The sequence below is a fragment of the Ochotona curzoniae genome, unplaced genomic scaffold, assembly GCF_017591425.1.
Source record: "Ochotona curzoniae isolate NIBS_2020 unplaced genomic scaffold, NIBS_Ocur_1.0 contig_3432, whole genome shotgun sequence".
Classification (NCBI taxonomy): domain Eukaryota; kingdom Metazoa; phylum Chordata; class Mammalia; order Lagomorpha; family Ochotonidae; genus Ochotona; species Ochotona curzoniae.
Genome location: NW_024465859.1, coordinates 9,575,251 through 9,599,802, shown reverse-complemented (window position 1 = coordinate 9,599,802; position 24,552 = coordinate 9,575,251). Strand labels below are relative to the sequence as shown.

At 37.7% G+C, this 24,552-nt stretch overlaps 2 protein-coding genes across 8 annotated transcripts in view; one reads left to right on the top strand and one right to left on the bottom strand.

The window, feature by feature from the left end:
• Positions 1-17,737, bottom strand: part of ELP4 (elongator acetyltransferase complex subunit 4) — a 227,507-nt gene extending 209,770 nt beyond the window's left edge. For all 3 annotated transcript variants that reach the window (XM_040980038.1, XM_040980040.1, XM_040980039.1), the window contains exons 1-2: positions 17,512-17,737; positions 10,351-10,386 (exon numbers count right to left, since the gene is read on the bottom strand). In XM_040980038.1, the coding sequence (XP_040835972.1) occupies positions 10,351-10,386; positions 17,512-17,731 (256 nt within the window). In that variant the 5' untranslated portion in view covers positions 17,732-17,737. The remainder of the gene's footprint in view (positions 1-10,350; positions 10,387-17,511) is intronic.
• A 155-nt stretch (positions 17,738-17,892) lies between these two features.
• IMMP1L (inner mitochondrial membrane peptidase subunit 1) overlaps positions 17,893-24,552 on the top strand; it is a 68,410-nt gene continuing 61,750 nt past the window's right edge. For 2 of the 5 annotated variants that reach the window (XM_040980033.1, XM_040980027.1), the window contains exon 1: positions 17,933-18,012. The gene's annotated coding sequence lies outside the window, so the exon portion shown is untranslated. Of the gene's footprint in view, positions 18,013-24,552 lie in introns of all 5 variants that reach the window. The other 3 variants (XM_040980029.1, XM_040980028.1, XM_040980030.1) reach the window with 3 other exon arrangements.

Below are 24,552 nucleotides of genomic sequence, written 5' to 3'. Positions count from 1 at the left end.
AATAACTTACATCAATTCACTATCACACCGTAATCTGCTTCCATTTGGTGTCTGCATTTCCATTTTTAATCCTAGCATATTATTTTCCATTTTCCCAAGAGTTGTTTTTCATTTTTCCCCTATAAAGATTATCCTTTTCCATTCCCTACTTTAAAACATTTACTGGTTCCTCCATACTCTCAGGAGAAAACATCCCAAACCCAAGATGCCCAAGCCTCTCTAGATCTTGTATAGCTCTCTTTCTTAACAGTTCCTTCCACATGATAAATTCCCACGAACAGCAAAACAAAGAGTACTTATAAGCATTGGCCATGTTGTTTTCTGCCCCAGGACCATGGCATAAATCCCTTCACTAATTTGCTCAGATCCTCCCAGATCAGCCGTTGAGAAGCTCTCCTCCAATATGAGTGAGGTAATCAGTGTGTATGACATTCGAAACTCCACAATAGTTTTTGCTACAAATTATTGAAATTTCCCCCAGAAAGCCAAAAAAAATTCATATTGCAGAAAATATATCTTAATATTATATCCCAAGTGCTGGGCACATCGCATCTCTGTACTAAATATTTGTAGAACTTAGGAAGATTATCACCTTAGGGATTAGCAAAAACACTAAGTTTATCAAGCTGAAAATTACCAATTCTGTGAAACAAATTTTGAGATTGTATAACAGGCATTTAATTAATCTATTTAGTGAATCCCCATAACACTGTGCAAGTAAATATGATAATGATGTGACAAAACTGCCAAAAAGCAAATGTAATTTTGGCTTGAATTAAGAGTCTAATTCCTAGGTTGACAGGGATGATTGTCTTGTTCTATTCTACAATAGTAAAGCAAACTCATGATGACATATTTAGTTTGAGAATTTACACAAACTAAAAATCTTCAGCAAAGGATGACCAGGAATGGTGAACGGAACTGAGAGCACAGAACATGAGAAACAGATATCTGGCTTAGAGAAAAATAGAGATATGAGTTATCTATTTTTCCAATATTTGATGGGCTATAATACGAAAATAGAACATTTGCTGATTAGCTGTGAAAGGGTATATGAGACCTATTGGGCACACCACAAGAACATAAACTATCCCTAATATTAAAGTCCAAATGAGCTGCCCCATCATCAAACTCTCAGTTAACAAGGACTTCCTATTTACCTAATTTGTTGGCTGCATTAACATTTTATCTTATTTTATTTGCCAATAGACAGCAAATACTTTATGAGCTGGGTCAGAGCCACCACTCCACCTGGCTTTGCAAGCTGGCTGGGGAACCCTTGCCATCCCAGGCACAGAGACTGTGGGTTGATTAGGGATGGGGGTAAGGAGATGAGCGGGAGGGAGGACTCAGGGAATATGTTGTAGGTGAGGAATGACTTCTGAGGGACTTCCGTTGACAAAGCCACTCTATTTGCAGGTGAGGGAGCTGAGATCAAATTTGATTTGGAGAGGGGATGCTGGAGGACATCTGTGGGTCAGACCAACATACCAGCCCATGTGGGAGACCTGAATTGGGCTGTTAGCACAATCACCATTGACCACCACTCATCAGCATACACTAAAGCTAGCGCTGGAGCCTGACAATCAGGGCTTGATCACAGTACCTGCCATTGAGAGTCAGAACAGGGTATGGATAATGTTAATCTGGCCCAAGACACTAATCAGCATGAGAGAGAAGCATCTCTGATGGAAGATACTGTGGGGGACTTTTGGGCCCGGTGGAACTGCACTTCTACTGGTTTGCTTAGGAGCTGGGGATAGTGACAGGCTGAGCTAGGCATGACCAGGGAACCCTCATTGGTACTGGGGTGAGGATTAGGCCAGGGTGGTCCAGGCTGCAGAACTCGCAGGTGCTCGCAAGAATAGGGCATGAGGTGGGCTGGGCCACAACATCCACTAGCTCATACAAAGTCCAGGAGAGAGGGAACAGATTGCCAAGTAAAGACCTAACACCCAGCAGAACCAGATCTGGGTCTGGGGGTGGTTCTGGTGGGGGAACTTGGGTAACTCCCTGGTAGGCTGTAGCCCTCACTGGTGAGAATGTGATTCAGGCCTGGGTTGTTGGTCAGGCTGGGCAACGTAGCACCACCCATCACATTAGTAAGTGTAGGGGTTGGCTCTGGAGGGGAGTGGACAAGGCAGGGCTGGACCAAACATTAGGTCTGGGATCACTTCAGATGAGGTTTCTTTGGGGATCTCCCCTAAACTGAACTCCTGGACTCAGAACTCCAACCATGCGGAGAACTACAGATTTGTGGTCTGACCATAGAGTGCATGTGTGAAAACAGGGACTCCTGGGTGGATAACGTAGAGCAGTAGATGGCATGAGCAGATGCACATGGAAGACCTGGCAAACTGTTGGCACCTACATAGGACATCTGGTACCACAGCAGAGGAAGGGCAGAACAAATTGGTCAACTATCTTAGCCAAGTGTTGACAGCAAATATCTAGCGGAAGTGACTCTAAAGTGGATCATGTCAGTCAATGGACCTTGGAAGGATTTCCTCATCCTTGCATCAGTAAGACTGACAGCATTTCAGAACTATCAAAACCACTTGCACAGAACCCTCAGAGCACATCGTGAACCCTGGGTGGATATCAGGTGGCTATTCCCTATCCCTATCCCTGAGGTGGTCAGGACGCTGCTACTCCCCTCATCTCTGCTTTTTCCCCAGATGCAGGAAGAAGAAAAAGAGAATTTGGAAACAATGTTCTCAACCACTTTCCTCTAATCCTTGTCCCTCCCCATCCTAATCAAATATGGAAACATCACCAAAGATAAATTCCAAAAAATGAATCTTATTTTCTAAATTTCTCTTGTCTTTTGTTTATTAATGTATGTATGTATTTATTTATACTTATTTTCCTTCATGTAAGAGGTAGAGAGAATGTGGGAAAGAAGGTGAGCATACTGCTCCATCGTGTAGTTAATTGTGCAAATGTCCCAGGGTCAGCTGTCAAACCTGGAAACTCAATTCAGGTTTCTCACATGGCTGGGCAAGAATCCAACAGACTCAGCCATCAACAGTGGCTCCCAGAGACCACATCAGTAGCAAGCTATGGTCAAGAGGCACAGCCATGTATTAGACTAAGGGACCCTAATATAGGGCATAGATGTGACAATAGGTGGTCTAATGTCTAAGGTAAATGTTCATTATGTTTAACAATTACAAATTTTTTTAAATTTAAATTTTCGAACATTATAGTAACTATAGGAGTTCATTTCTTCATTTTATTCCTCAGAGAATGTGCTTTCATGTAATTGCATTTATTTATTTAGCTAAATTTAGAAGGTTTTGCTGGGTTTCTGTAATTAAATTGGTACTGAATCTATACAGGTACTTAATTGTACAAACACTTAGTTTGATAAATGAATAATGCAACTCACAGGGAAATGGCTAAAGGGCTGAAGCAGTGATGACACCAGTGTGGAGGTAGATATCCTTTACTTTGGCGCCTGGGTACAAGTCCTGGCTCCACTCCTAATTCCACCTTCCTGCAAATGCTCACCCAGGGAGACAGCAGGTGACAGTTCATGTAGCTGGGTCCCAATCCAGGTGGGAGACCTGGATTGAATTCTTGGCTGCTGCCTTTGTACTGACTGTTCCTGATGCTGTGGTCATTTGGGAAATCAGAGATCTTCTCAATTTCTGTCTCTGATTTTCAAATAAAGATAATAACGTTAGTAAATACACAAATATGTTTATGTATGTATACATATATGTATATACATACACACATTTGAAACACAGAATTACAGAGAGAGAGATAGCGACAAAAAGATGTCTTCTGTCGATTCACTTCTCAAACGGCTGCAACAGCTAGGGTGGGCCAGGACGCAGCAGGAAGTTGCACTTTAATCTGGATCTCCCATGAGTGCAGGAGCTTGAGCACTTGGGCCCTTTTCTGCTTCCTTCCCAGACATGTTAGCAGGGCGCTGGATCAGAAGTGGAACAGCCAACACTAACTGGCACCCACGTGGGATGCTGACGCTACATCAGCTTATCCTGTGACATCAGTGCCAGCCGCTAAATACAAACAGATTTATTGAAGCTGGTACTTTACAGGGAATAATCTTCCAGCTTTAATTTTCTCCTACAACTAAAATTGAAAAAAAAAATTTCAGTGATGGCTTAGGCTCTTAACTAGTGATCTTAATTTTCCACATTTACTTTATATTTTGGAACTATCCTTTTATTTCTTAAGGCATATCACATTCACTATTGACTTGGGAATGGAGAAATGTAGAAATCTATCAGCTAAAATTACTAATCTGGCAATCTAATTGGACTGGAAAATATTAAAATGAGTGATAATATACAGCGGCATTGTGGGGGAGATGTAAGTAAACTGGTATACTTATTAACCTTGACTGAATGAACACTCTAAGAGCATCAAACACAATTTAACATGGCTCCATCAGGTATGTCTGCAACTGGGAATGTACTCTGGGATATTCACATAATTATACAGAAGTGTGTGTACAAAGGTCAAATATAAAATTATGTGCAATGGAATTCTTTATGATAGAAAAATAGAATAAAAACTCCAAATATTATCTCAACATTATGATACTATTTTATAATTAATTCCAATGCAGTTGTTAACAAAATGAGCTACAACTATGCGAATGGAAATGGGACAATGCCTACGGTGTATTCAAAAGAAAAAATAAGGTGGTGAATGTTCTTACGTGTATTAAGTACCCAGAAATATTCTGGTGAGACACCCAGTATACATTACAGGGGACTAGAGAATAAGGAACTGAAAGAGCTGTCTAGTTTATTTCATACATCCTTTGGTAGATTCTATGTTTCTTGATACAAATGACAAGCACGAAAAATAAAGATTCTCTATAGCCAAGAATCACATGGAAATAAATGGCTGTGTTGACAAAATCTGGGACCAATGTAATTAAACTGTATGATTTAAGAAATTTGACCTAGAACATTTTTAGCTATTTTTAGATATTTTAGCTATAATTATGCAGACTAATTTTTTTCCAGAAAAGATTTATTTATTTGAAAGGCAAGAGACACAGAGAGATCCTCTATCTGCTGGTTCATTCCCTAATGGCCACCACAGCAAGGTTTGGGTTAGGCTGAAACTGAAGCCAAGAGATGGGAACTCCATATGGGTCGCCTGTATGGGTGTCACGGACCCAAGCTCTGGGGTAGTCTTATGGCAAATGGAGTGAAGCGATCACAAGCCAGCACAGTAATGTGGGATTATGGTATCATAAGCAGTGACTTACCACACTATAGCACAATGTTCCCCGAAGCCAATCTGTAATAAATTCTGTATATTTGGGAATCTTTCAGCAGTCTCCATAGATCATTTTAACCAGTTTAGAGACAAAACTGCCTGGCTTGAAAGTAGAAATGTTGATCATGTAAAATAAAGGTTTTTATAATCATGCAACATCCACCCTTATTTTACATTGATTAAATAATTCTTCCATGTTTCTACAAGATTAGGATATATGTAAATAGCAGAATGATGGACTTAAGACTGTTTTCGAAGGATTGTGCTATTATCACAATGTTGGGGAAATCAGTAGGGGAGGGGGTTTGGGTAGGAGGGAGAAAGAATTCCAGAGCCTAAGGAACTGTATCATAAAATTTAAAACAAAAATTCACAAATGTTGGCTTTACTTTACCATTTAAAACTTCACTGTTCTTTTTTACTTGCTTTATTTTTTCATTTTAAATTTTACTATTCTAAAAATACATACAACTCCTACTTTCTGTTTTTGACTATTCATCCAAATATTTAGGAACGTTATAGAGTGAAATTATTACCAACAAGGGTTTTGGAATGATGCTGAAACCAAAGCCTGATTTCTGTTACGGGAAAGGTTACTTCATTCCTCTGAGCCTCATTTCCTCCTGTAGATTCCAGGAATTGAGTGTCTCATGAGGTTGTTATATTACATGAAAAACCATACATATATAAAGTCCTTCATACAAAACATAACCTATGTAAGTGAAACGATATGGCTGCTCTCATTATTATTATCATCATTACTATTCAATTACAAAGGACACATGAAGAAAGGAATGTTTTATATGTGTATGTACACACATATATCTTTGATAATGCATAATTTATTAAGTAACTGCTGTGTACAATATGTACATGTTAAATTTTACGTGTAACTAATTTTCAAAAAAATATTTGTTTTTTATTTTGGAAGGCAGTTACATGAGAGGGAGAGACAGAGAGGAAGAGAAAGGAGAGATGGAGAGAGATCCCCCAATCTCCAGTTAACGCCTCAGATAAAGGCAACAGCCAGGGTAAGTAAACCAGGCTCAGTCAGCCTGAAGCCAGGAGCCAGAAGTTTTACATAGGTCTCACATGTGGATGGCGGGAGTAAAACAAACTGAGCTATCCTCTGCTGCTTTTCCCAGGCCATTAGCCATGGAGCAGCCATGACACGAACACGAACTGGCGCTTATATGAGATGCCAAGGTCACAGGTGGGGGCCTTACATACTAAGACATAATACCAAAATTTCCCCCCATCCCACCCCACTACTTTGAATTAGCTTTGCAGAAAATTCTTCTAATGTACATACCACATTTTTTTTTTAACTTTAACAAAAATTGATGAATAAAACTTTACTTTGGAGGCCAGTGCTGTGGCTCAGTGGGTTAAATCACTGCCCTGTAGCACTGGCATTCCATACGAGCACTGCCTGGCATCCCAGAGGCACCGCTTCTGACCTAGCTCCCTGATAATGTACCTGAGAAAGCAATGGGCTAGCCAAGTACTTGGGCCTCTGCATTCATTCAGAGACCAGGATGAAGCTTCTAGGACCTGGCTCCTAGCTTGGGAGTGGTCCAGTCCTAGCCCTGTGGCCATCTGGGGAGTAAATCAGCAGATGGAAGACCTCTCTCCACCCCACCCCCACTTGAATAATTCCAAATAAAATACAACTTCTAAAAGAAAAGTACATTTTATAGTTCTAGTATGTGGACTACAAGTAATATGAAATTGGGAATGTGTATTCAGTTATGGGCAGAGTTGCAGAGACAATGTCACACATAAATAGAGTAATCGAGGTAGTGAATAGTGTGAAAATTGAAACCTAAAAGCCAGGTTGAGAAATGACAACTCGAGCTGGTTCGATGGCCCAGAACTAAATCCTCGCCTCTCTTGTACCAGGATCCCATATGGGTACCAGTTTGTGTGCTGGATGCTCAACTTTCCATCCAGTTCCCTGCTTGTGGTCTGGGAAAGCAGTAGAGAATGGCCCAAAGCCTTGGGATCCTGCATCTGTATGGCAGACCCAGCAGAAGCTCCTGGCTCCTGACTTCAGATCGGCTCAGCTCCAGCTGCTGTAGCCACTTGAAGAGTGACCCAGCGACTGGAAGATCTTTGTCTCTCCTTCTCTCTGTAAATGCCTTTCCAAGAAAAATAAATACATCTAAAAAAAAAAAAAGAGAGAAAGAAATGGCATCTCCAGCATGCCCTTAATTCCAAAATCACAAAAAAAGAGACAACAATAACAAAAAAGAGAAGTACAGACCAGAATCCCTGGCAAACATAGATACAAAAATCCTCACCAAAAATACTAGCTAATTAAATGCAACAACATCTCAAAAAGATAATCCATCTGGTAAAAATGAGATTAATACCTGGCATCTAGGATCAACATATCAAATTAATAATTGTGATACAGTACATTACCGAACTGAGGAAAAAAATCATATAATTATCTCAAGAGATTCAAAGAAAAAAAATTGATAAAACACAGCACCATTTAACGATAACATCCTTTAAAAAAACTGGATATAGAAGAAACATATCTCAACACAATGAAGGCAATACACAACAAACCCATGGTAAGCATCATATTCAATGATAAAAGCTGGACGTATTTACATCATGTCCTAGAGCCAGTCATGGACGCACTTCTCATAATTGCTAATCAATATTAGTTCTGAAAGTTTTAGCCAGAGCTGTTAAACAAGAAAATGAAATCAAAGGGATACAAATCGCAAAGGAGAAAGTCAAATAATCCCTGTGTGCAGATGATACAACCCTTTATATAGATCACACCAAGAGATGATAGCAACTCCTAAGAGTCTGGCAAAGAAGCAGGTATAAAATGAACACACAAAGCTGATAGCCTTTGACACACAAACAGTGCCATGGCTGAGAAAGAAATTGTAAGATCAGCCCCATTCCTAACAGAAAAATCTAAGTACCTTAGGGTGAATTTAACTAAGTATGCGAAAGAATTTCACTATTAAAATTATAAAACATTAAGGAAAGAGATAGAAGACACCAAAAAGTTAGGAAAATCATTTATGTTTATGAATTGGAAGAATTAATACCATCAAAATGCCCATCACATCCAAAACAATGTAGATTCAATGTGATTCCAGTTAAGGCATCAACGATATTTTGCTCAGATCTAGCAAATTCACATGGTATTACAAGACACTAAAAATAGCTAAAGCAATAATCATCATTGCAAGTATAGCTGTAAGCATCACAATATCAGGTATCAAGACATGTTATAAAGTAAGCAGTTCTTCTTACACAATCTGTTGCTGGCGCATGGGTACACATAAGGACCACAGGGACAGAAGAGAAACTAATTCATGCATCTATAACCAACTAATCTTTGACAAATGAACAAAAATTAGTCCCCTGAGAAACAAAGGACGGTGCATCTAACAAACGGTGTTAATGTTCTGGCCATTGTGGCTATTTAGAGTAAACCAGTAGATGAAAGGCCATTTCCTCTTTCCCTTTCCCGCCCCCTCACACCCATAACTCTCTTTCAAATAAATAAATCTTTACAAAAGGGGAAAAAAAGTAGACTAAGCATATGAACAGCATCTTTCAAAGGATGAAATGCAAATGGGCAGTAGATACACGAAAAGGTGCTGAAGATCAGTGGTTATCAGTGAAAACCAAATTAATTCTAGCATGAGACTTCACATCACCCCAGAGAATGGATATCATCTGAAAAATTTAAAATTAACAAACACTGGGGTGAAAGATATGCTAATACGTGGTGGTTGGGAATGTCAACGGGTACAACCATTATGGGACAATATGAGATTCCTCACAAGTCTACAAACTCATGTACATATGACCCAGCCATTCTATTCCTAGGAATTCACTCAAAGAAAATAAAATCAGCAATATGACCCAGCTATTTGTACCCTCATGCTTATATCATCTCAATAAACAAAAGCTAGGGCACAGAGCCAATTCAGATGTCCAGTGGCTGATGACTGGATAAAGAAATTGGGTTATTACAATGGAATACTATTGTATATTATACTTCACAATAAAATGTATGCAATTTGAGACTATTATGTTTAGTGAAATCAGCCAGATCCCAAAAGACAAATATTATAGTGCTCTCTGATTTGTGCTAACAAATGTAAAGAGTACAACAAAAATGCAATGTATGAGTGAAATTAAGATTTTGAGATTTAATTATTGTTTATAATAGAACTTGTCCACACACCTGAGAAACAGTGGTTTTTAGTTACTACTTGCTGAATTCTTTGTTTAGTTGAGGATTAAGTTTGTGAATATAAGGTAAAATGAAACTGTCATTGTAAACATTAAAATAAGGAAGGAAAGTGGGTTGGGGGATAAGAGTGAGGGAGGGTAGGATGGGAAATATCATTTCTTTTTTGCTATATATAAATAAATATTTTTTTAAAAGAAGAATTAAGAAATGGCATCTAATTTGGAGATTTAAGACAATGAATTATCCATTTTTCACATATTTTAAAGGTGTTACATGAGAAAGCAAGTATACCACATGAGAGGACAAAACCAGCTACAATAGATGTCACAGGAATATAGATTAAGTTATAAGAATGCTTTGATTATGTAACTGTCAAGATTTTAACAGTGTATTATTTTCATGAAAAATGAGGAAAATGGGTTATAAATTGAAAGGATGAACAAAAATATGATTTATTACTTTGTTATTTTTCTTCCAATAGACAATAAAAACTAGTTGTATACAAGATGTATATTAGTACATTAATTTCTCAATTTTATCATTATAATTCCACCAATACACTGAAATTTTTAAAAGCTGGCATTAATTTTCATCTTAAAAAATTGAGAACACGCTGTAAGAATTTTTTCATTATAAGAGCTGTGTGTTCAGTTGTATTTTACTAATTTACTTAAATTTCAGATCAACATTTGAAGTTCAATTCAAATTTAAGATAATTGTTTAATATCCCTTAACTTTATAGGGAATTAATACTTTAAATATTTAATTTCAGAATGGAAAATCCTGTAAAATAATTATGCACAGCATAATTATCAGGAAGAGCAAAGTATATATTTTATACTAACCAATTAGAAGAACTGTTCCAACTGCCAAACCTCCACCTGGAAATGAAACAAAATCAAAAAGAAAATTAATTTACAGTTCACATTATCTTTAGCACAGAAGTTAGGCTTTTATCAAGGACAGGTACTTCAGCAACTTTAAAAATGCAGTTGTGAACAACATTTTAATTACCTTTGTAATACTTTGCTCAAGGTGCTATTATGAAATAATTACACATTACATATAATTGCACACTACACATTACAATTACTTTCATAATATACTGCACTATCTTTATTTCTCTGGTGATAGAACCAAGCAGCATTCAACCTAACTGTGGTTAAGCACTCCAGTGGTGTTATATTTAGCACATATTAACAAATTAACTCAGTAGCCAAGGTCTAAATGTGCACAATTACTACAGAAATACACCACAGAATATTCCTGTTACCAAAACAGAAATTCACCTAGTTATTTGCCTTAAAATTTCAGAATCCTTGAGGAAATGACTAATAATAAAGCTATCAATATTTTATTATTGTATATAATCTGTGATATGTAGAATAATATGTTTTTAAAATTTAATATTTTTATCACTTCAAAGAGGATATAGTCACAAACCATTTCCAATATTACTAGAGAACATATTTAGAATTAAAATAGAATTAAAACAGATGCTTATCAAATTTGAATAGACATGTTTAAAGCATAATTATTTAAATGAAAATTCAAAATTGAAGGACAATAGAAGACAAGGTTTCCAAAACTGTTTTGTTTTTGTGTATGCACAAAACTGACAGAAATAATCAGAACAACAATAAAGAATTTTCTAAGAAAACTTTGTAGTGCAGGCAACAGATTGAACAATCTAGTACGATATTTTCCTTTGGTAGTGCTTTTTCTCCCCCCTGGTAAATAAGCAAATTTGAAGTAATCTGAAAACTAGTGATTCATATACACCCAGAATAACATGCAACATGTGGCTTATACTGCCTTATGATGATACTTTCAATCAATTTTCTGGCAATATGGATAATTATTTCAAATTTTCAGGGAAGGAAATAAAGAACAGGAAAAAACTAGATTTCCATTTCCTGTGGGAGTATATTTAGTCTGGGAGTCACAATATTTTAATTCTTAATGTATAGAAGTTCTTTCATTACAGCATTTAATGTCATCCCAGACCAAATAGGCTAATTTCAACTGTTACTCAGATGAAAAAAATTTAAGTGGAAATGAATATGATGAACAATCACACAGGATCAAATTTAGACCAAAGGTTTAATTTTACAATTTTAATCACATATAAACACCAACTGTGAGGTGCATTTTGGACAATTTACCTCACACTATTCTGTACTTTTCCACTATTCCTTAACTGGAAAAATTAACACTTAATTATTTAGTATCTATCTCATATATGTATAAAGAAATGAAATCATATCAGCAAATAAGACATTGCAATGTCCAGGCTACAGCAGCTTCTGTAAAAAGTCAGCTACAGGGACACTTCTTTCATTTTATGAAATGAAGTATTGCCCAATCTTAGACTTGAAAATAAAATAATTAAGATATTTACACCGTCATAATTTTATCCTTTGACAGAGCTTTGCTCAACTACTTTAAAAGTGCACCATACCATGCATTTCAATATTGCCAGTTCATTAAAATTCTGCATTCAGACATCTATGACCCTAACATTTCTTTGTACAAAATGTCTACTTTAAGCAAAGCATTGTAGAACCAGGTAGTTTTATAAATGAATGATCCTTACAGCTCTGCTACTGATAATTCAAATACACCTTAAAATTAAACACTCTAAAACGCGATGGTACATATTCAGCTTAATTAAAACCCAGGTATGGCTTCTATCAAAACTCCTGGGTTCAATTACTGGTTCTACCATTAGTTTCCAATTGCAAACGCCTGTTAAACAGATCCACCGTGGCAGCCGTGATGAGGATGGCGTCATGCATGTGGCAGACCAAGTTCCTGGCTTGACCAGCCTGGGACATGGTGGACCTTTAGGGAGAGAAGCAGCTGATGGGCTCTTCCTCTCTCATTGCTTCTTCAATAAATAAAATGTAAGCAATTCTAATGTGCGAAAAACTTGGATACTACTGAAGACAATGAGGACACATTCAATCCTTTGTCAACCAAATTAATATTTTATTAGGACTTCTTTTACAAAAATTGACAGAAGTAAACTTTTCTCCTAATGAGCTCTATTAATAAATTCACTAGATTTGAATTTATATTGCTTATAGAAATGGCTACTTATTTTGACGGCTGTTGTGGTGAGAATGATGTAACACATTTTTATCCTATGTGTATATAATGAAATGATCTAACACATACACACATACAGTAGCAAAACCTTTCTAGTTTTACAAACTTGATTTCAATGTGAAGTGACCTTGTATTTCTGTAAAAAGCATTTCGTAAAAGGTATCCTGACATAACTTACTTGGTACACCATATGGTTCTGGCTGTATTTTAAACCCAAGTTTGACTAAGTTCACATTAATGCACTAACAAAAATGAAAATAAAAAGCTGAAACAACAAATCACAACAGACTATACTGAAAAATTTCTTGAAAGCTCTCTTTACTTTAAAATTCAGTAATTCATTAGTAATTTTATCTAAGTCCAAAAGCAGATTTCACAATAAAATTCCTAATTAAAACAGATTTTTCCCCAGTAGTACCTTAATGCATTTTGAAGATAACTAAGGGGTGAGGAAATAATCATCTCTTTTTTCATGATTAAGGTAAAAAGAAGCAAAATGGTCATGTTCACCATTTCCTCTTCCTTTCATCCTCACATTGAAAAAATCACCAATGCATTTGACAAGTCACTACATAAGCTCTTGGCCTGACTTCCGGAACTCTTTGAAGACTTTGGAAGTTTGATATTTTAAACCATTCAATATATCACAGGATATTTTAAGAGATTCCACAGCTCTTCCGAATTTAAAATGGTACTTTAATAGCAGAGACAGAGAAGATGGAAAGGCCGAGCAGCCATCTTCCACTCACTGCTTTCCTCCTGGTAACTGTCTAATGGCAGACAGGAGCTGGGAGCCAGGGGCTCAGCGGGGTCTCGGCAGGGAGCAGGCACCTGCTGCCTCCCAGGGTGTGGAATCAGAGGCAGAGCCAAGGCTAGGACCCAGACACTTGATCCGTGATGTAGGCAATCCCAGGCGGTGTCTTCCTCCCAGCAACAAATGCCTGCCCCACAATTCTTTTAGACAGTTAACACTTCATCTTAAAACCAGGAAAAAAACCGATAACAATATCAGGAAAGGAAAATATTATATATGCCAATATCTTCCTGTCTTAGGATTTTTAAAATCTGAAGGGATGAACTTCTGTTATTTTAATTCACGTGGGAATAGAAAATTCAATCATCACACATTTTCTCCCAAAAAAGTGAGTAATTACACCATAAATTTTGGGTAAATGAAGTCAATTAATATACTAGAATAAGAAAGTCCATAGGCACTACCTTTAAGAGAACCTCTCTTTCCAAGTTAGAAAAAGTAAAATAATGAAAAATAGAAAAAAAGGAAAGATAATAGTGTTTCATACTAGTCCTTTCCAGAACTCCAAATAAAGGAAAACTCATGTTTAAGATTGAAGGTATTTGGGGGCCAGCGCCTTAGTGCAGGAGGCTAAGCCTCCATCTTTGGCTTTGGCACTGGTTCAACTCCTGGCGGCTTCTCTTCCTATCCAGCTCCCTGCTTATGACCTGGAAAGCACTGGAGGATGGCTCAAATCCTTGGGCTCTTGCACCAAGGTAAAAGGGAAAAGCTCCTGGCTGCTGGCTTCAGATTGGTTTCAGTTGCAGGCATGTGGTGAGTGAGCCGAAGGATGGAAAGTCTCTCCTTTTCTTAATAATTCTGCCTTTCAAATAAAAATAAAAATAAAGAATTCTTTTTAAAATTTTTAAGAGATTTGGGGAAATGCAATATACAAAAAACAAGTCCATTGCCTTTTCATTGTTCACACCAATATCATCTTAAAACAAACTGCAGTTATTTTGCCAATAAGCCTGCTTTTTGCTCTCAAGAGTTATGAAACATGGTAACTCATGATCATGGCTAGGTAAACATGAAAATCAAAACATAAACAGTGATAACAGTCTGTATATTAAATCTCAAGTAGCAGTTTTAAATAGTATTACAAAGGAAATAAATTAAATTTTCCCTAGGTGTACATCTACCTGTATCACTCTACCAGGATGAGTGTTTGAGTGCAGAGGCGAAGTCACTGCTAGGAAGCCTTTGCTCTCCTTTCAGAAAGCCTGGGCTGACACACCGCAGCTTTTCTGACACTGCTTCTTGCTAATGCACCCCAGGGAGGCAGAGCATGATGGCTCACGAATAAAGATAGAACCAGGATTATGTTATAGGATTATATTATAGCGAGATATAGTATCTCACACCATTAAAATATAGTAAAACAAAGGAAAAGGAGCCCACCATGCCTGTGTTTATTTTTTTGGTCTAAATGCTAAAAACAGCTATTACCCTGGAACTTCTTTCTAAGACTCCCTAGAAGATTATTTACTCCAAGTGCTAACTCCCTTTACAAAGAAAAAATAAAGAAATTCTTAGAATGCTTTACTTACTATAATCTTCCTTTGGAAGTTCTTGTAAGATGACAAATGAAATCTCTATCAAGTTCCTATTCCCTTCTAAAATACAAGTGTGTTGTTTATACATAGCCTCCTCAAATAATATAAATGCTGTGAAGGGTTGAGAACCTGGGTTAAGAAATCTAAGAGGTTGGAAACTTTAAATGCATACAACTTGGGAAATGTGAAACCTAATAATAAAGCTTTCAGCACAAAAATATTTAATATGATTATGTCATGTTTAAAAGAAAGGAAGTCCTGGGGAACTTAATTAATGACACGCAATACTTGAATGATGTCTTTATAAAATATTTTGCATTAGGTTTAAAATTCCAACTATGTCACAGAGGCAGTATACAAATGTACTGTACTACATGGTGTATATAACACAAGATTTACTGTTAACTTTTTATAGTTAGACATAATCACAATACTATAGACTCATTATTTTGGAATCATAACCGCCTCTCATCATGATTCTTTGTCACAAGAATGGTCACATTAGGCTGGTTACAATCTGAGTCAATAACTGCTCAGAGAAACAACACAGTCTGAGTTGCTTACACTTAAGTGCATTAGCAGCCAAATATTCCACTTTCAAAGAATGTTTAATGAGAAACAAAGGCAAAGTGTTTGCTCCATAGTACCCTACAAGACAGAAAATCAGATACAAAGATGTTAATAAGAAGTCAACCTCGAAAATACTTGTGGACATACAGGTTTTCCAAATGCAGCAACTAACTCTACATATATAAGATACATCAGCAACTCTTAGCTTGTTTGGTACAAATACTAGAGCACTCTACCTGAAGCAAAACCACCTAAAACGAATTTCTATTCTAAGTTTCTGTCTCTGTAGAAGGTGCTTTTAAGGACAAATTGTTAGATCATTAATCCTAAATTCAATAAATCATCCAAAGCCTTTGAAAACAGTTCTCAAGATTTTGAGACAGCTGCAACTTAGTTCAAAGAACACTAACATTTGGTCTTAAAGACCAGCCCACAGGACCACTAGCTTTGTGACTAGTGACAAGGGATATGACACGCATTGCCCAATTCTGCTTTTGGAGTTCAGATACATAACACTGTCCTATATGTTTACCACATTATCTTTATTTTTCAATGAAGAACTCAGTTTAGAACTTACTAATGCCAGACACTGTGGTAGGCACATTTTCTTGGCCTAATGCCAGAAATGCCATCTTTTTGTCTGGATACTATCAGTGTTAGGTAAATGAAGCTACACATCCCTGTTAAATTACAAAACAGAGATTTGCAAGTACAAGAAATGGGAATAGCTGTTTAGCCGTAAGTTCAAATATACAGTGACATCAAGTGAGTCCCACAACATAGAAAAAGTGAAAAAAAATTGCTACCTAAATATGTAGCAAATCAACTAATTCTACCTATAGATTGTTTATAGATATGTACCTACAAACAATTGTTTATAGTACATTGTAACTCAGGATATAGATTTGAAAAAAAAATTCATTGAAAACACTTTAAATTTTTGTTGAAATGACAGGGACACAGTTAGAATGTGAAATGACAGAATCAAAATGCCATGTTTTTTTCTCCTAGGTTGCTGTTTTGTCATTTGTTCCTCTATACTAAACCTGTTTGAAAAACCTGTCATAGTGGGAAAATTAGAGGAAAAAAGAAAAGGCCCGTGAAGGAGGAGGACAAGCAATGGCATTTGTAATATTTTCCGAAACTGATTGACAGCCTTATTAATGCAGAAAAATTTCCCGATCAATTCGATTTGGTCAATCCTTTCAAAACTAACATTTATGAAGCAAGCACATACTTCAGTAGGATTCTCATGGAAAATTTCAAAGACCATAAAAGAAATCTTAAGGACAGATTCTTTTTCTTCCTTACAATGCAAGTTAAAATTGCACATTTCACTTACAGCATGAAGGTGCAGTCTATCCTGGCAGCAAAACGTACACAGAAGGAAACTCAACAAGAATATATATTTACATGTTTAATGCAGATAGAGTATCTAAACGCCTGGGACAGCCTTTTAACTTTCTACAACCATTTAATATTTAGAACCAGAGCAATAGCCTGGCGGTGAAAAAGGAGAAAATGCTTTTTTTTAAAAAAGCATTTTTAAATAATGCGCATCACAAATATCATAAAAGAAAAAAAAAACCAAAAAACTTTTGTAGGTTAAGGCAAACCATGCACTACCTGGATGGGGGTGTGACAATGTACTCAGAAATCAGGAGGCATTCCACAGGAAAGGCAACTCTACACTACAAGCACTTCAGGGTAAAAGCACGTAGGTAACCCGTTGTGATCGGGAAAGGGGTCTGCGGGCAGCGAAGCAGTGACGGCGGAGGTACGAAACCGGGTTTGGTTACAGCGTTCAGACGTCCCCATGCAACCCTTCCTCCCTCCAGTCATCCTTAGCCCAGACTACAGTCTCCACGTCCGAAGGTCGAGGGAGGTCACAGAGGCGTGTGGGGTCAGAGCAGCTCCCCGACAGGTCCCCTCCCTCACTGCGCCCAGGGTTGAACCCATCTCAGTTCCGAACCGACCTAAGAGCTGGTCCAGGGCAGGCAGCCCGGTTGACACCAGCAGCTGTCCATTCCGCACCGAAGGTCGCGTGCCCGCAATGGACACCAGCCGAGGGCCGCCGCTGTCAGAAGCTCCCGCTCGAGGCCCCCTCCTCTGGAAGCTGGTGACGTTGCTCCTACTGGATGCCGCCGTAGACCCGGTACCCTGGGCGCCAGGGCTGCAAGTTGCCGCTGCCGCCATCTTGCAGACTCCTGTATTGACCCAATAGGAACTCTGGGAACTGAGGCAGCCGGCCTGTCACAGCCAGTTCCAAACTCCCGCCTTCTGGCCCCTAACTTGGCTCTCGTAGCCAATAGAACGCACGCGTTGCTCCCGAGTTAACCAATCGCAAGGCGTATTGCTGAAAAGTGCGCTCTGCGTAGGGACTGCGGACCTCTGCCGGGCCCAGGTGAGAAAAGCCCAGCCGAGTTGTTACGGAGTTCTTACGGAGGGCGTTTTCTGGGATTCGTTGGGGGCCAGAGGTGGGTGATTTTCAGCTGAGTTCGTGAAGTGAAAAACCTTTAGGTCTTGTAAAGCGCCTGGTTCTTGCCCCTCTTCCCGATCTCTAGTAGAGGGAGACTTTCCTTGCCAAATCTTTCTCTTCGGATTTCTGAGAGAAAATTCCTCCTCTCCAGGACTTTTCCCATGTGGTTGCGTTATGTACTCAAAACTGGGATGGTTACCTTGATGCGCTGCCTGCTGAACGTGTGGGCTTTATTTAGTCCCTAGTTGTAGGTGAGCTGTATGCAGGCATTAGTGGGAAAACCCTGCAACTTGAGGCAATTGTTTTTTTCTTTTCTTTTTCTGTTTCAGGTGAGATGTAGCTGACAAATCCCCATCAGAAGCTTTCTTTAATTTTACTTAGTGCTTCTAGAAGTCTTGGAGTGCATTTTTTATGAGCTGTATGAATCACAAGTGTTGTTCTGAAACCTTCTTCACACATTTAATTGTTTGCTGGTAAACCACTGCAAATCACATAATTTAGATTTCTTCAGTCTTCCCCCAGAAAATTGATAAGAATTAGATCTTTTCCTACTTTATTTCTCTTATGATTTGTGATTTCAAAATAGGAAGACAAATTTCCCGTACAGAAAGTTAAAAGCCATGCTTTTGAAGTTAAAGTTTTCTGACTGAAGATAAGCTGACTGAAAAATGTTTTAAAAAGTCTCTCAAATCAAACTTCTATGTTACTATCTCGGTGATCCGTGATAGTTTTTAATATCAGTACACCTCAGTAAAAAATCTTAATAGTGAATTGTTTTAAATCTCGGACTTGTTGAAAGTTTTTGACTGATTCTATTGGATAAGTTGTAATTAGTGTCACCACCGTAGTGACTGGAGGAGGGGTTTTTCGAAACAATCATGTTCGGAAAAAGAGAACCCCACCTTGCCATTTAACAATATTATGCTTTCATGTAAAATGTTTTGCCAGTACAAAACTTGATTTCAGTCGCTTGATTAAATTGCTTCATTGATTACTGCTTACTTAGATATAATCTTATTTCAGATCCATAGTAATGAAAGTGGTGGTATCTGGGGGAGATAAGATGAATGTATTGAAAATGAACATATTGAATACTGTGAACCAAAATTCTCCTGTAGTGAATAAGCACTAAATTACCACTAGGGAAAACCAAACAAAAAGAAGGAAAACAGTATGCTCTCCCATAGAAACTTCTTGAATATTTTTGATGTGCAAACTTTGAAACATTGCAACTAATTTTATGAGTTTCTTTACTACATACTTTCCTATTTCTGGCTGTATTTACTTAGCCTTTTAGTTCTCTTAAGTGATGGTAACCATGATTTACTTATTTATTACCAGAATTAATTATTTTCTAGTTTTGCCTATAATTTGAGCACTGTGACATACAAAACCAAACACTCATGAAATGTGGATTTACCACTGGTTTAGCATTATATTACATTAATTTTTTTAAAAAAAACAAAGATAAAGCCATTGCTTCCAGGTCATTCCAGGTGTTTGTATTTGCTGGCATATGGTGGAGTTGAATAAAGAGCATTGGAATATGTAAAATGCTGTGGAAGGCAAGATTTAAAAGGCTGTGTTTAGGTGTGCTCTGACTTAACTACTTATTGAGTGCCTGCTAGATTCTGGAAAGTGTGCTGAGAGCTCAGGTTATAGGAGGGAAAAAATACCTCCACTCTCCCCTGTTAAGAGTTTATGATTATTGGTGGAGATGGATGGATAATTGGTTTAATAACATAAACTGAAATAATATGGAGAGAGAAGGCCTTAGACAGTTGTTCCTGAGCAGAAAACAGTCTGATTTTTTTTCAAAGATAAGCAAAAGATGAAAACATTAAGGAAAATAGCAGCCATTATGAAAAATGGAATGATAGCTCCTTCAGCAAATCTGCTTTCATACTTCTGTACAAGCACTTGCAAAGAATTTTGTAGAATGGCAAGAGGAGACTAGAGAAGTTAGGCCAAAGTCTGAATTTTTTAGGGTTAGGATTTTACTTTTCCTAAAGATAATGGGAGTCATTTAAAAATGTTAAAGAATAATATAGTGAACAAATTTGTTATGTATTGAATGACTAAACATGTGCTAAGAATGAAGTGGCTACAGGTTTGATTGGATATGTGTAGAGATTGCCATAGGTAATAGTGGTAAAAGTTGAAGAAAGTAATCAAAGGTGATTAGAAACCTGTGGATTACTAAAAAAGGATAGAAATAAAGAGTTTGTGGTTGTGATGTTTTCGTGTAAGGAGATCATAAGTTAAGATTTTCATCTGTTTTAAACATGTTTGGTGTGAGGTTACCATGGAATACCCTAGAAGAGGTGTCTAATGGTCTGTATGAAAGAGATCTTTTGTTAAAAGATAGATTGAAATTGATGAACACATAGTGGCAGTTTATTCCAGCAAAATAGTTAAATTTATCAAAGAAAAGAGAGAACGAAAGGAAGAAAAAAAAAAGGTAATGATATACTTTAGAATTAAAAGAGAAAAAAACATAAATAAACTTTGGAGAATATCAACTGGATAATAAAAATGATTTACTTGTACATAGTTGTAGTCCTTGTAGTCCATACCCACGTGTGTATATACCTTGCTTGTCTTCTGGATGTCTTTAATGGGATTTCAAACTCATGGTACCCCATGACCAAACTTCTTGTATCTCAGTAAATGATAGAACTAACTGTAGAAATAGTGGCTTAATCCATGTAACTTCATTAAACTCAATTGGTCTCTCATACTTCATTCTGCACTATAAAATCCATTTTTAAAAGCCAAGGGATTAACGTATTAATAGATTTCTTGTCCTTTCTTGAGTGTTTGACCCTTATGTTTAGTTCTCTTGTAGTCCATTCCTTATGTACACAAGCCATCTTAAGATGCTGCAGTATAAACCTAATCATGCAAAACAGCACCATTTAAGAACTTGCACAGAGCATTCCCTTCACATCTAGGTTATGTTATGAACATATACTAGACATAGTTGTCAACTAGCCATCTGTGAGACTCACGAGAATTTTTTCCAGTCGGGTTTTCAATGTCTTCTCTCGCCCTAGAGTCTGTTACTGTTGTGTCTGCAAATAAAGTATATAGCAGAGATACAGGGGAGACTTGCTGCTAATCCTGCTGGTGTTTACCCTTATGATTGAAGGAATCAACGCTGCGATCATGTCTTCGCAGAGAGAGTTCCTTACCCTTTTGCAGTCTTCCTGGGAACTATAGTCTTGACTTCAAGGCCACAGACCTGTCTGTTTTTCTGCCTTATATAGATTAAGTCATACAGGATTTGAGTTTGTTCAATATTGTATTTGAGAAATGATCATTGTGAATGCATATAGTTGTGGATGATTTATTACTACATAGTATCTGATGTTTAAATTATGCACTGTAATTATTTGTCCTGTTCAAAGATGTTTATATGTTTCCCCTTGGTGCTCATTTTCTAACATAATTTAGCAATTTAGGCTCTTTTGAAATTTCCTAAAAGTATTGTTATTTTCTGTGATACAGTTTTGTAGGTATAGGTATTTCCTCTTTTCCCTCTCCTTTCTCCCTACTTGTTTCTACTCCCACCATTTTCCGCAATATCATTACAGTAGTATAGTCCTTTGGTAATGGTTATAAGTTTACCATTCTGGCATTTAAATGCATCATGGCGTTGTAGGTAGACAAAGATAGAAAATCTGGTATTGTATTTTCAATGTGTATTTAATAGTTTCATTGGAAGTCCTTTTATATGGGTAGTAGAGATGCCTACTGCAACATACCTCCATTTTCTGATATTCTGGTCTCCATTCTACAGTTCAACTGTGAGAATATATGTACATACTTGTTCACATATTTGTATATATTTGTTTTGTATTATGCATGAAGATTGCCTTATATCAGGTAGAACATATGATGCCCGTTTTTTAGGGATTCGCTTATTGCACTGAACATAATGGTCTCCATTTGGGACCATTTTGTTGCAAATGGTAGGATTTCGTTCTTTTTAATGGCTGAGTGGTATTCTATGGAGTATACCGCAGTTTCTTTATCCATTCTTCTTTCAGTGAGCAACTGGGTTGTTTTCTATGTCTCCACTATTGTGCATTGTGACACAATAAATATAGAATTGCTTCTCACTTTTTTCCAAGCAAATTTCAGTTCCTTTGGATATATTCCCAGGAGTGGTATAGCTGGGTCTTAGCACTCTCAATACTGAGTTCCATAGTGAATGAACTAACAGTTCCTTCAGCAGGAGCTGCTTACAGTCAGCAATTTATGTTGTTATCAGGAATGTTGAGAATATCAAATGCTTGTCGTCCTTGACACCTAGTGTTCTGTTTGCTCTCATTTTACACATTTTGAGAGTGTGTGTGATGTGGTCTTGTCCTTGGATTTGAACTGCTGAAGTTAAGCACTTGTTCATGTGTTTATTGACTATTTGAGTAACACTCTGTGTGGATTTACTCATAATTTTGCTAATTTTTAAAACCTAAGTTGTCTTTCACCTATGGATTTGTGGAATTCTTTTAGAAGTTTAAAAATCCATTTTCTCATTTTTATTTTAAATTTATTTTTATTGGAAAGTCAGATATACAGAGAGGAAGATCTTCTGTCTGCTGGTTTACTCCCCAAGTGGCCACAATGGCTGGTTCTGTGCCAATCTGAAGCCAGGAGCCAGGAGCCTCCTCCAGGCCTCCAACGTGAATACAGGGTCCCAAGGCTTTGGGCTGTCCTCAACTGCTCTCTCAGGCCACAAGCAGGGAGCTGGATGGGGCCTGGATTAGAGTCAGTGCCCATATGGGATCCTGGCGCATGCAAGGCGAGGACTTTAGCCACTAGACTACCATGCCAAGCCCAAGAATCCATTTTTCAAGGGCACAATGCAGTGGCTCAATGGCTAAATCATCACTTTGCAAGCGCTGGGATCCCATATGAGTGCCAGTTTGTATCCTGGCTGCTCCATTTCCCATCTAAATCCCTACTTTTGGCTAGGGAAAATAATAGAGGATGGCCCAAAGCTTTGGGACTCTGTAACCACAGGATGGGAGGTGGGTGGGAGACATAGAAGAAACAATTGGCTCCTGGCTCCTACCTGCAGCTCCAGCCATTTCGGTCCATTGGGAGTGAACTCAGTGGATGAGATATTTTTCTCTCTGTTTCTCTTCTTTGTAGATCAGATCTGCCTTGCCAAAGAATATTAAATACATCTTAAAATCAAATGTATTGGGCCTGGCACAGTAGTCTAGTGGCTAAAATCCTTACTTTGAACGTTTTGGGATCCTACATGGGTGCCAGTTCTAATCCTGCCAGTCCTACTTCCCGTCCAGCTCCCTGCTTGTGGTCTGGGGAAGCAGTTGAAGACAGCCCAAAGCCTTGGGACTCTGCATTCACATGGGAAACCTGGAGGAGGCTCCTGCCTCCTGGCTTCGGATTGGCTCAGCTCCAGTCATTGTAGCCACTTGGGAAGTGAACCAGCAGATAGAAGATCTTCCTTTCTCTGTCTCTCTTCCTCTGTGTATATCTGACTTTCCAATTAAAATAAATCTTAAAAATTTTTTTTTTTAAAAAAAACCAAATGTGTTTTCTTTCAGTCTGGCTTACATTTTCTTGTATTTTTTTTTTCCTTTTTAAGATTGGTTTATTTGTACCCGGCATGGTAGCCTAGTTGCTAAGGTCCTTGCCTTGTGTGTGGCGAGATCCCATATGGGTGCCCATTTGTGGCATGGCAGTTTCACTTCCCTTCCAGCTCCCTGCTTGTGGCCTGGGAAGGCAGTCAAAGATGGCCCAAAGACTTGGGATCCTGTACCTGGTTGGGAAACCCAGAGGAGGCAACTGGCTTGTGGCTTTGGGTCAGCTCATCTCCAGGCATTGTGGCCACTTGGGAACTGAACCAGTAGATGAAAGCTCTTCCTCTCTGTCTCTCCTTCTCTCTAAAAATCTGCCTTTCCTTATAGAATGATATCTTGTATTCATATATTTATTTTTATTTCTAATATTAATTTTTTTTTGAAATTCTTCTTCATGCTTCTCTTAGATTTTGTTTTCCCTGTAGCACTTTTATAAAAATAAAGATTAAGTTTTTGGTAATCAGTTGTGCTAACTTTCAGGCAAGCCCTATTCTGTAGAGCTTCTTGCATTGTTGGAAATTTCCTGTATCGACACTCTTGAGTACTATAGCAATTAAATGCTTATGACCATTGAGTACTTAAAATACGATGGATATGATTGAAGAACTCAACTTTTAATCTTATCTAATTTTAATTGCTAACTTAATGTTATGCTTTGAATATAGTTTATATATCCCCCAAAGGTTCATGTGCTAGCAAGCCTAGTCTCGTTCTGATCTCTGAGCTGGTTGAGCAGATGGGGCCTGTGGAAAATATGCCTGGAAATAGTGAACTGACACTCGTGATAGAATTCACTGGAGCAGTCAAGATTGAACAGTTTGATTTTATTGAACACACTGTAAGCGAGCAGCATGGCAGGTATAACACCTTAAAAAATGACCATTGCTGCAAGGGAGTAGTGGACCAATAGGATAGCTAGAAGA